At 34.6% G+C, this 13,011-nt stretch overlaps 2 protein-coding genes across 2 annotated transcripts; one reads left to right on the top strand and one right to left on the bottom strand.

Moving 5' to 3' along the window:
• The first annotated feature begins 367 nt into the window (after positions 1-367).
• LOC145043665 (beta-galactosidase 3-like) lies at positions 368-6,800 on the top strand. The gene is made up of 18 exons (XM_078992383.1): positions 368-736; positions 838-933; positions 1,181-1,293; positions 1,412-1,478; positions 1,575-1,667; positions 1,779-1,922; positions 2,968-3,162; positions 3,386-3,473; positions 3,729-3,847; positions 3,920-4,084; positions 4,156-4,334; positions 4,808-4,917; positions 5,005-5,114; positions 5,188-5,298; positions 5,389-5,502; positions 5,581-5,783; positions 5,874-6,210; positions 6,293-6,800. The coding sequence occupies exons 1-18, from the start codon at positions 566-568 to the stop codon at positions 6,416-6,418; spliced, it is 2,541 nt and encodes an 846-aa protein (XP_078848509.1). The 5' UTR covers positions 368-565; the 3' UTR covers positions 6,419-6,800.
• A 4,230-nt stretch (positions 6,801-11,030) lies between these two features.
• On the bottom strand, positions 11,031-12,706 carry LOC145043664 (protein RTE1-HOMOLOG-like). The gene is made up of 3 exons (XM_078992382.1): positions 12,575-12,706; positions 11,806-12,080; positions 11,031-11,666 (listed from the first exon to the last, which is right to left on the bottom strand). The coding sequence occupies exons 2-3, from the start codon at positions 12,070-12,072 to the stop codon at positions 11,232-11,234; spliced, it is 702 nt and encodes a 233-aa protein (XP_078848508.1). The 5' UTR covers positions 12,073-12,080; positions 12,575-12,706; the 3' UTR covers positions 11,031-11,231.
• Positions 12,707-13,011: the final 305 nt, after the last annotated feature.

The raw sequence follows: 13,011 nt of genomic DNA, 5'->3' as shown, positions 1-13,011 counted from the left end.
AATAAAAATAAAAGATATTAAAAGATGACTATTTCCTCCTTTTTAGCGGTGAAATTCGAAAGAATGAAAAACCAAGGTGCCACTAAAAATAAATGATGGATACATCCTTCAATCTTAGGCTAATCATATATATAGTTATATTAAAAATATTAAAACTCAACCTTATGATATTTCACAAATAAAAAGATTTATCTAAAAGCAAAATCGAAGTAATACAATGACAATTGTCTTACGCCACTATCCAACACACAACGAAAAAAATCTTATTTTATTAGACACGAATCAAAAATCAAAGATCTAAAATATTAACCAAAGGCACATTGATTCACACACATAACAACACAAAACACACACACACACCTGTGTGCAAATTTAATAAAAAGACACACTCATACACACCACATTTGTCGGTGTGAAAGGTGATCTGTCGAAACAATATTACCCCCTTTTCAGCTCCCCTCAACCCATTCCATTCCACTCTCTCTCTCTCTCTCTCTCTCTCTCTCTCTCTCCATTTTTATCGAGTTCCAATTCTGCTAATTTTCTTCAACTTAGACCCAAAATCATGGAAACCAACTCGGTTTCCAAATGGGTTTTGTTGTTCTTCGTTGTAATCCAACTGGGTGCTCAAGGAATTCAATGTAGTGTCACTTACGATAGTAAAGCCATCGTCATCAATGGTCAAAGAAGAATACTCATCTCTGGTTCGATACATTATCCTCGAAGTACTCCTGAGGTACTTAACGAAGCTATCTATCGTTTTTTCAGGCGAAATTTGGGTTTAACCTTATATGAGGTTTGAATTCATGGGGTTTTTGTACCTTTTTTGTGTTGCAGATGTGGGAAGATCTTATAATGAAGGCGAAAGAAGGAGGACTTGATGTGATTGAAACTTATGTGTTTTGGAATGTTCATGAGCCTACTCCTGGCAATGTACTATTTTCGTTTGCTTTTTAGGGTTTATTGAGTGATTTTTAGTGCGAATTTTACTATATTTTCGCTCTACTCTTCAACAGTTTTTGACTTTTTTCTCGATTTCAACGTATCAAGCTTAGTTTTTTATACTACAAAATGGGGTTTTTCCCTTTTTTTGCTCTTTATTAAACTATTATTAGATCTATAAGTTTTTTCTACTGATTTATGCATGCTAATTATATAATTTTGTTTGTGGAAAATTCAGTATAATTTTGAAGGGAGATACGATTTGGTGAGATTCTTAAAAACTGTGCAAAAAGCCGGACTTTATGCTCATCTTCGAATTGGACCTTATGTTTGCGCTGAATGGAATTTTGGGTATTTATTTTAATATTTTACATATTTTCTCTTCTCAGATCTATAATTCTTTTTTTCATTTAACAAATAATATTATGTGAAATTACTAAAATGTTCATTTTTGTGTTGAATCTTACAGAGGGTTACCAGTTTGGCTGAAGTATGTTCCTGGTATTAGCTTTAGAACCGATAACGAGCCATTCAAGGTCACAATTGTCTTTATATTTTCTTTTTCTAATTTTTTTTTTTAATTTTGTATATATTTTAAAAATTATAATTTTTTCTTTTTTTAATATTTACAGAGGGCTATGAAGGGTTTCACTGAGAAAATTGTGAACATGATGAAGAGTGAAAAGTTGTTCGAAACCGAAGGAGGTCCAATTATCCTCTCTCAGGTATGTTGTACTGACTTGTAACTTGTGCTTCCGAAGTTGTACATTTCCATGGAATCTTCAATAATGGCAAAGGTGTAAATACGTGATTAAATATGGGTTTTTTTTTTGCAGATTGAGAATGAATACGGGTCGATAGGAAAGGCACTTGGAAGCGCTGGACATAATTACATGACTTGGGCTGCAAATCTGGCCGTTGGATTGGGGACAGGTGTCCCATGGGTCATGTGCAAGCAAGATGATGCTCCGGATCCAGTTGTAAGCAATTTTATGACCCGACCTGACCCGACCCGGATCCATATTCATATTCGTTTAATATATATCTCATTCATCCTTTCTTCGGTTTCATTTCTTCCTATATATTTAAAAAATCTACCAGATTATATTTATACCAATAAGTAATTTTAGGGATAATTGGATAGATTTTTTAAAATATAATATCGTAATTAAGAAAAAAAATTGAAATGGTAATGCTATAGATAAATAAATGAACGTATGTTATGTTGTTGTTTCTTATGTCTACCTTTTTTTGTTTATTTACTTTTTGGTCAAAAGGTTAATTTTTAACATTTTTTCCTGACAAGTGATAATCTTTATGTTAATTATTTTATACATTTAATTAATGAGATTAGAATAGAATTGGTCAAATAGGAATCTTTTTTTTCTTTGTCAGTTGCTAATAATGGGAAATAACCTGAAATAAATATATTTAACTTAATGACAGTCGTTGTATTAGCATTTACAGAAGTGGGTGGGAGTTTTAATTAGGGGCATTTTGGGAACAAAATTAAAAATAGACATATTTTTAAAGGACGACATTATGGAACTTAGTTTTTGATACAAAGGGTGTTTTGAGGCATAAAAACATAAATCTCATTTTCAAAGTGAATAAGGGTCATTTTCGTCACAAAATCAAAGATATTCAAGAAGAGTTGTTTTCAAGCATTTTCCCTTTTTAAATTATCAATATAATCATTTTATGAATACTTTTTGAGGGCATAAAAACACAAACTCACCTCCAAAGTAGAGGGGGGTATTTTTGTCACAATATCAAGGTTTAGTTGGTATTCAAGAAGGGTTGCTTTCAAGCACATTTTCTTGAATTCGCCCCTTTTAAATTTAGGGCATAAAAACACAAATCTCACTTCCAAAGTAAACAAGGGGCATTTTCGTCACAAAACCAAAGATTAGTTGTTATCCAAAACGGGTTGTTTTCAACTTTCAAGCATATTTTCTTGAGTTTCCCTTTCTACATCGACCAATATAATCATTTTACGCATTATTTTTTGGATTTTAATGACAGATAAACACATGCAATGGTTTTTATTGTGACGCTTTTACCCCTAACAAACCATACAAACCAACAATTTGGACCGAAACTTGGAGCGGATGGTTCACAGAATTTGGTGGGCCCATCCACGAGAGGCCCGTTCAAGATTTAGCGTTTGGTGTTGCTCGATTCATTCAAAAGGGTGGATCTTTCTTTAACTACTACATGGTTTGTATCTTTTTATTTATTTATTTATTTATTTTTACCAATTTATACAACAATGTTTTATTTTTTTCACCAATTTATGCAACAATATTGTATCGATTGATCCTAAAATTGATATAAAAACCACAATTTGTGGCGTAAATTGGGAACGAAGTGAAATTTTGTGTTGAATAAACGTAACATTTAGCGATAACTAAAATTAAAATTCTTTATCGTTTATAAACAGTATCATGGAGGAACGAATTTCGGTCGATCTGCTGGAGGCCCTTTTATCACTACTAGTTATGATTACGATGCTCCACTTGATGAATATGGTGAGTTTTTATGAATTATGATCATATACTTTTGACTTTTTGAGGTCAAACCTATTGTTTTTCAAAGTCAAAATCGATGGATATGTTGTTTGATTCCAGACCGACTTTCTTTTATGTATCATATACTTTTGATTTCGGTTTTAAAATTGCAAGTTAGAATCAAAGATCGTATACTTTGACTTTTAGGGTCAAACTTATCAACAAAAATACATTACTATTTATTTCATTTAAACCTTTTTTGTATTTCTATTATAGGTATAATCAGACAACCGAAATATGGGCATTTAAAAGAGCTTCACAAAGCTATTAAACAATGTGAGCCTGCATTAGTTTCTTCAGATCCTACAGTTACTTCTTTGGGTAGCCTTCAACAGGTAATAATATAACTAATCTTTATATCGGATTTCAAATTTAATCAAGAAATAAAAATGTACTTTTATTTACAGGCGCATGTATTTTCATCAAAATCGGGACATTGTGCAGCTTTTCTTGCGAATTATAATCCAAACAATGCAGAAAAAGTGATGTTCAACAATATGCATTATAATTTGCCTCCATGGTCTATCAGTATCCTTCCTGATTGCAAGAATGTTGTGTTTAACACTGCTAAAGTAAGTAATTTTGTTACTTTTTTTTTTTATTTTGTGATTTTGTGTTTTAATTGTTGTAAAAATGTGTATAGGTTGGAGTTCAATCAACACAAATGGAAATGTTACCAACAAATTCGGAGTTGTTTTCATGGGAGACGTATAATGAAGATTTAACAATGGCGGATGAGAGCTCGACTTTTACTACTTCTGGTTTATTGGAGCAAATTAATGTTACTAGAGATACTAGTGATTATCTTTGGTATACAACAAAGTATGTTTCATTCATCAACTCTTAAGAATAAGATCCCCGATTGTTACACATCACAACCTTGTTCTGAGTTTAACATGCATTGAACTGGGACTGAGACTGAGACTGATGTCAACAGGACAAAAATTGCAATTCTTTTTCTCATCCAAAAATGTGGGATAGTGACCCGCTCTCGATCTCTCGTCTGTGAGAAAAAAGACGTTAACGCCCTCCTCCTCATCATCATCTAAAGTAACCCTAGAAAGTTTTCTAGGGTTATTCTTAAAAGAGGATAAGGAGGGCGTTAATGTCTTTTCTCACAGACGAGAGATCGAGAGCGGATCACTATTCCACATTTTGGGATGAGACAAAGAATTGTAATTTTTGTCCTGTTGACATCAGTCTCAATCCCAGTCCAATGCATGCCAAACACAGTACAAGGTTGTCCTGCTTGGAACCAGTTAATGAGTCTCAACGAACATGTTTTTGTTTTGCAGTGTTGAAGTCGGTTCTTCCGAATCGTTTTTGCGAGGCGGGGACCACCCGAAGCTTTTGGTACAGTCAACGGGTCATGCTCTTCATGTTTTTATCAACGGAGAACTTTCAGGTATGCTTGTGAGATTATTTATTAATTATTATTATTAATGTTATTTTTTTTTATAAGAATAATGAAAGAAGTTGAATGTATATATAGGTTCGGCTTTTGGAACACGTGAAAATAGAAGAATTACTTACAAAGAAAACGTCAATCTCCGCCCCGGAAACAACAAAATATCACTACTCAGTGTCGCAATGGGATTACCGGTTGGTTTCTAATCTTTGTTAAATTCCCATTTTACCCTTTGTTTGACTCTAACGTTGACTTTTCAACTCGAAGAATATCGGAGGACATTACGAAACATGGGAAACCGGCGTCATGGGTCCGGTCGCACTCTACGGTCTTGACCAAGGGAAACAAGATCTCTCATGGGCAAAATGGACCTACCAGGTCAGATACTCGATACTGTCACAATCACTGTCACTGTCAGTGTTACTACTTTTCAGATAAAGTGTAACCGATTTTTCATTGCTTTAACAGGTTGGTTTAAAGGGAGAGGCCATGGATGTCATTTCAACAAACAGTTTTTCATCCGTTGAATGGATGCAAGGTTCTCTTATCGCTCAAAAACAACAACCGCTGACGTGGCACAAGGTAGAATAAAAAACAAGACACATGGCATTTCGTGATGCGTTACGAATGTTTAATTTTTTTTTTTAAAATTATTTTTAGGCTTCTTTTAAAGCGCCTACGGGAGACGAGCCATTGGCTTTAGACATGAGCAGTATGGGAAAAGGTCAAGTATGGATCAACGGTCAAAGCATCGGCAGATATTGGACCGCGTACGCCACAGGGGATTGCCACGGGTGCCACTACGCCGGAACATACCGCCCTCCAAAATGTCAACTCGGATGCGGTCAACCAACTCAACGATGGTAAAAAAATATTGTAATTGTAAATTGTGGATCCGTTTTAAGTAATGTGGGGCCCCGTTTTATTAAGTTGTGGGTTTCCATTAACTACAGGTACCATGTGCCTAGATCGTGGTTAAAACCAACGGACAATTCATTGGTGCTATTTGAAGAACTTGGGGGCGACCCGACCCGTATTTCACTAGTCAAACGGTCAACAACCACCATATGTGGTGATATGTTTGAATATCACCCGAATATTAAAGATTGGCATATCGAAAGCTATGGAAAAACACAAGAGCTTCATAGACCAAAAGTTCATCTCCATTGTGGGCCCGGGCTAACCATATCCGCCATTAAATTCGCAAGCTTTGGAACTCCAATGGGGACATGTGGCACTTTCCAACAAGGCACTTGTCATGCCCCTGCATCGTATGATGTAATTGAAAAGGTAATATACTTGTACCTTATGCATAAATAGTTGTACATGCGCGTTTGATGTTATAAATGATTTTGGATTTGTTTTTTTGCAGAAGTGTATTGGGAAAGAGCAATGTGCAGTGACGATAGCAAATAGCAACTTTGGGGAAGACCCGTGTCCGAATAAATTGAAACGGTTGACAGTTGAAGCGGTTTGTGCTCCGAATTCAAGGGGTTAAAAATTTAAATGGAAAGGAAAATACAAATTGAAGAGTTTGGGATATTTAGGGTAGTTTTTAATTAAATTATTAGAAGGAATATTAGGGTGTATATTAGTGAGAGAAGATCCCAGGGGTTTTACCAAATTGTGAGCCTCGTGATGGGTCGATCCAAGTGCTGGTGGTGTTTTCTGGTGTTTTTTGACCCGGAAAGTGGAACCGGATGTTGGTGTTGATTTGGTGTGATTTATTTGGAGTTTGATTATTGTATGATTATTATTGTTATTTAAGATTTTAAGAGGGGGGGATTGGAATTAGGTTCGGGTTTAGGAATGGATCCTATTACTCAACATTTTATGTTAATTGTGTGCAGTTTCTAATGAGAAATACATTCTGATTTTAATTTTTTTCTTCATTTATATTCGAAGTTTGAAGCTATTGCATTGATGAAATGATTTTTATATGATTGTTTAAGGCTCTATACATTTTATATTGTTTAGTTGAAATTATTTATTTATTTGCATAAAGAATAGAGAAGTAATCATTATAAAAACTCATTATTATTAAAATAAGATAATTAGAATATATTATGTAGTTAATTTTAGACAAGAGTAGCAATGCTCAAAGTTCATTACACATCAGCCTCTCACCACAGTTATAGTATTACCACGCGATTACTCGGATCACACCCCAATAGTCTTGAAGCCGTCCAATCAAGATTTTGGGCCACCACCCTTTCGTTTCTTTAATTGGAGAGACTTGCGAAATTAGATCTTCAACAGAAAGCCAAAATATCGATGTGGAAAGCGAAGAGTTTGTCATTCGGAGAGACTTGCGAAATTAGATCTTCAACAGAAAGCCAAAATATCGATGTGGAAAGCGAAGAGTTTGTCATTCGGAGGACATCTCACCTTAATCAAATCTGTTCTCAACAACCTCCCCACATATTATTTCTCACTTTCTAAGGCACCTGCAGGTATCATTGACGATCTCGAAAAATTAAGAAGAAGATTTCTATGGGGAGGTGACGATACCAAATCAGCTATACATTGGGTGTTTTGGTCAAGAGTGGTGGCAGCAAAAACTGATGGGGGTCTGGGTGTTGGCACATTAAAGACACAAAATTTGGCATTCTTGACGAAATGGTGGTGGAAACTTAAAAACAGGCCTGATAGCTTATGGAAGACATGCATAAATTGCATACACAATTTTAAAAAAAAAAAAAAAAAAAAAAAGAGTCACAAGTATCGCAAATGGAACTTGGTGCAATAATGCAAAAGCAATCAGATCCCTGTTTGAATATGATGTCAGCCACCACGACATATTTTCTATAACCCCCGGTTCAAACACATGCTTCTTGTTTTGGAAGGATAGATGGTGTGTACCTCTTACACTCCAAGAACGTTTTCCTCGCCTTTATGCTTTGGAAAAAGTAAAGCTTTGTTCAATTACAGATAGAATCACCACCAGAGGCTTTACATGGAAATGGAAGACACAACATATGGTTGATGAGGTTGCAAATGATTTTCAGAGCTTATGCTCTTTACTTTGTGATGTCAATATGACTCTCGTTGCTAATGGTTTTCGTTTCAACAGGAATTCGGATGGCAAATACACGGTGAGTACCTTAAAGAAGTTGCTAGAATCAAAAGCCCCTAAATCGGACTCTGATGTGCAAATCAATTGGTCAAAGGTTGTCCCACTGAAAATAAGATGCTTTATAGGGAGAGTCTTGATGAGTAGAATACCGGTGGCTACAAACTTGGATGTAAGGGGTATAAAAGTCGAAACGGATATATGCCCTATATGTAATAAAGAGAAAGAGACTTGTGATCACTTATTGATTAGGTGTGAATTTGCTATGGAGGCTAGGTCATGGATCTTCAAATGGTGTGACATATCTGTCACCACGTTTAATCCCGTGACAGATTTCATCAGATTTGTGACAGGTTGGGAAACTTGTAAACGCAAAATGGAAAGGATAAATACAGTAATTTATGGAATGTTATGGTTCGTATGGGTGACAAGAAACAATAAGGTTTTCAAACAGATTAATACAAATCCTGCAAAAAATTGCAGATGAGGTGGTCTCTCAAACATACGCGTGGTTCAAATATAGAAATGCTGATGTAAAAGTTAGGTGGGTTGATTGGAGTACATCTCCATTTTGTTAAACACCATAAATAAATAAATATATGGCAAATTTCGAAAAAACCTAACGTTTTCCGTACTTTATTTCATAAACTATGTAAGTCATTTTTTTCTTTTCACAACCCGCTAATAATTTGCCTTTTCTTTAAGTTTTCTTTTTCTTTTTAACTACTAAAATCGGTTTAATAGTTTACAAATGTTACAAGACAGAATCCAATCCTATCAAAAAAAGAATTTAGTCTAAGAAGGTCCACTCCCCACTCCAAAACAATCCTATGTGACATAACTTTGTGAGTGAGCATATTTTTCTAGATCAAGTATCTCACTAGCATATTTCTTTTGTGAAAGGAATGTGCCTTTAGAAGAGCAAGTGACTTAAGACACCGAGAAAATAATTGAGGGCACCGAGGTTAACCACTGAAAATTCTCAGCTTAAGGATGCAATTATCTGAGTGAGAGTCATGGTGGATGCTGTAAGGATTAGGGATGAGATTTAGAACCAGAAAACTGGATCAGAACTGGAATTGAAATCGTTAGAACCGGAATATTTAAAATCGGTCCGGGTCCCGGGTTTAAAGAATAACTTTATCCGGGTTCTGAGTAATCCAGGTTTCGGGTCCGGGTAAACCGGGTTTAAGAACTGGAACTGGTTTTAGGGGCCGGAACCGGTTTCTATGTAAAGTATAAAATATGTATATCTTATTTTTTTGAAGTCGATTGGTATGATGTTTTTTCTAACGTGTATTTTATAGTTTGTACATAATTTTAAACTAATTTTTTCACTTTTTAGTTAATATTTATCAATTTACAGTCCCTCAAAGTTGGGATATCAAAGCTGGACATTTTATGCTTTTTAGATTTTTTTTTTTTGTATTATGTGAATGTTTTAAAACATGCATATCTAATTTGTTTGAAGTCGGAATAGCATGCGGTTTTTTTCCTAAATGTAGTATAGAGTTTGTACATGATCTAAAACTATCAAAACTGTGAATTTTCTGTTTTTCAGTTTTATTTTTATATTTTGTGAAATTTTAAAAATACATATTTGATTCGTTTGAAGTTGGATTATCACGAGTTTTTTTTGCAACATGTAGTTTAAAATTTGTACATGATTTTAGACTAAAATTTTGTCATTTTTTGTTTCATATTCATTGATTTATAGTCTCCCAAAGTCCGGATATCAATGTTGTGAATTTTCTGTTTTTCGATTTTATTTTTATATTTTGTGAAATTTTTAAAATACATATCTAATTCGTTTGCAGTTAGATTATCATGAATTCTTTTTGCAATATATAATTTAGAGTTTGTACATGATTTTAGACTATAATTTTATTAATTTTGGTTTAATATTCAATGACTTACAATCTCCCGAAGTTGGGATATCAAAATTGAAAAGTTTCAAAGTTCAACCATTAAGTAATTACCAAAAAATTACGCATTTCTCGGATTTTCCGATTCTAGACCCATTTTACCTGATTCCACCCGACCCACTTTAATATTTCCAGGTTTCCAGTTCTAGGTCCACTTTATGGCACCTTATCCGGAACCGAACCGAAGTCGGTTCCTCTATATTAGGGATGAGCAAAAGGACCGAACCGGCCGGAACCGGGAACCGGCTTTGGCCAAAATCAAGAACCGAACCGGCCCGACGGTTCTACCGGTTCCCAGTTCCTACCGGTTCTTGTCGTGTCTTCAAATGTTGGAACCGATCTTCGAAAAATAGCATCATACGGTTTCGGTTTTTGCCGTTCTACCGGTTTTTGCCGGTTTTGGTTATATCGGTTTCGGTTCCTACCGGTTTCCGGTTCAAAAAATCCACAAAAATAACGTCCCGGTCCCGGCCCGACCGGTTCCATCAGGTTCCGGTGCCGGTTCCGGTACCGGTTCCGGCCGGTTCCCCGGTCCATATACTCATCCCTACTCTATGTTAGTCCGGTTTTCTATCCTACAAAATCTCATTAACTAGTTTCCGGGTTTTTCAGGTCCGGGTCTATTGATCCGGGTTTGACACTACAATCGAGATAAGACCATGAGTCGAATACAATACATACACGATACAAATGGTACACATGAGCCTATATTTACATAGTCGTTGGGCCACAAATTAAAAAAATATCAAAATTATTAGTTTTTCTGCAAAGAAAATCTCGTAATAACCTTTATAAAAAAAATGTAGAAAAATCTTATTATTTTGGAATTTTTTTTAATAAAGTTTTAAATGTTTTTTTAACAGAAAAATCTTGATTATCTAACATTTTGCCCAAATTAATGATTTTTTAACACGAAATGAAAGATTATGTAATTTTCCTAAAATAATAAGACTAGTCTCTTTAAAAAGAAATATTTAGAACTTTATCAAAAAATTTCTTAAAATAATAATACTTTTCTACGTAAAACCCTAAAAAAAACAAAAAAAATGCAAGGACTTCTAAATTTGTCCATAAGTGGTACACAATTTGTTTCATCATACAAAACAAATATATTTCCTTTTCATTCCAATAAACAAACTATTTCATTTCTTCTCAAATTACAACACACCAAACACTAGATGAAAAGTTTCAACACACCAACTTCTTATACAAACAACAATCATTTCACAAAACATTTAAAAAAAAAAAAAAAGACCTATAAACACAACAAAATAGTATCTCTTGTAATCAATATTTCCTCAACAACAAACCTCCTAAAGTTGTATAAAGTTCTTAAAATAATACGTACCACAAACATACCACCCAAACAAAACAAACACAACAAACGCCAAAAACGTTAGAAAATTCGCACCTCCAAATGTAACACCCAAGAAGAACATAACCATAAACGACAAATAAGATCTTATCATCGATTGTGTATTTACCCATTTACCCTTCAACAAAACCAAAGCCGCCACATTCACCACATTCCAACCGGACGTGGGCCCGGGTTCCATTCGGTTAAGATGATTAGCCACAAATGAGTGACAATTACACGTTAAAATGCTATAAATTTGCTTTTGGTATTCTTGTGTTGTTTTTTTCAAGGATTCATCCCATGTGTATTGGTTTCTTCCTGATTCTACAAGCTTAAATTCTTCTTCGGTTCTATATGTGGTGGAAGGATGCCGAGTGATTGGGATTGGACTCTGTTTAAATGCAAGAAATAGCAATGTACTTTTATGTATTCATAAATTATAGCATCTTACTTTCATTTCTTTCTATTATATACTTTTCTTATTATAGATAGAGAATTAGAGACTAAAAAAATGTGTGTATTTTATTTACCTTTTCTTTGGTTATTTGGATATAGCGAGATACACCCCCAAATGTGAAGTTATCAACTGACACAAAATTAGGTCCCGCAAAGTCCACAATCACTCCATCTTCACGCCCAATTCCAACATGACCAACAAAAGGGAGGAGCCATGAAACAACTGGAAGAGGAGTCCACACTATACAACAAGGAAATCGAGCTTTTGTTGGATCAATCTGCATGCTATTTGAAACATCATGCTCAATCATCATATGCTTAGGCTCTGTTTCCGACTCCATGAATAGATCTGCACATTTTGGTATATGTTTGATGTATTAGATCTCGTTTTTATCAATCTTTTTGTAAGAATATTGAATATCGCTACAGAAGATAGTAATCGCGGATTGAAAGTTTCAAGTTTGAAACTTTGATCAGATTTGCGTATTTTTGTACACCCGGGAATAAATTTGTTGCATTTATTGCAAAACGGATCTATAATATCCGTTGATTTTGGTGGATTTGTTGTATATCGAAGTGTTATGTGGTTAATTAAAGCAAATGACATTGGGATCAATAATTGCAACGATTTCAACGTTTACAGAAATTTCATGTTCATCGTGAAGGATAATAAGAGGAGTCTTTCGACGGATGATCCACATTGCAATGTTGATTTGATTAACAAACCTAATCCGATCGTGGTTTTAATGAAACTAGATCTAGCAATAGGAAACATTGATAAACAATAATGTAAAATCCGAGAATCTGAGAAAAACATGAGTTAGAAATCGAGAATGAGTGTACCTTTGATGCGGATCTAGAAATTTTCGAACGATTAGTTTACGAAGAGATGGAGTACTCAAGGCCACAGAACATGTCCTCAACTCTTCCCCCTTTTTTCCTGGTAAAAATCAGTATCATGCTGGTCGCGGTTCTATTTCATTTTATAAGATTAAAGTTTTTTTTTTTAAATTATTATTTAGAATAAATTACTGAAATGGTCCTTCTGGTTTGCAAAAACTTAACGTTTGGTCCCTAATTTTTGTTTTGCACTCTGGGCATCCTTGACATTTGGTTTTAACACACGTTTGGTCCCTAATTTGCCGGTAGTTGTCTCCGTTAATTGCCACACTTGACTAGCATGTCAGATGTATTTTTGTCCTTTCAAATATGGCAGATTCTATTCTTATTTCAATCATCTTCTTCCTCACATCAAAAACCTTATCCAATATCGATCACAT

The sequence above is a fragment of the Lactuca saligna genome, chromosome 4, assembly GCF_052625555.1.
Source record: "Lactuca saligna cultivar CGN05327 chromosome 4, ASM5262555v1, whole genome shotgun sequence".
Lineage (NCBI taxonomy): Eukaryota > Viridiplantae > Streptophyta > Magnoliopsida > Asterales > Asteraceae > Lactuca > Lactuca saligna.
Note: the sequence above shows the minus strand (reverse complement) of the source record. Positions and strands in the feature narration are given on the sequence as shown.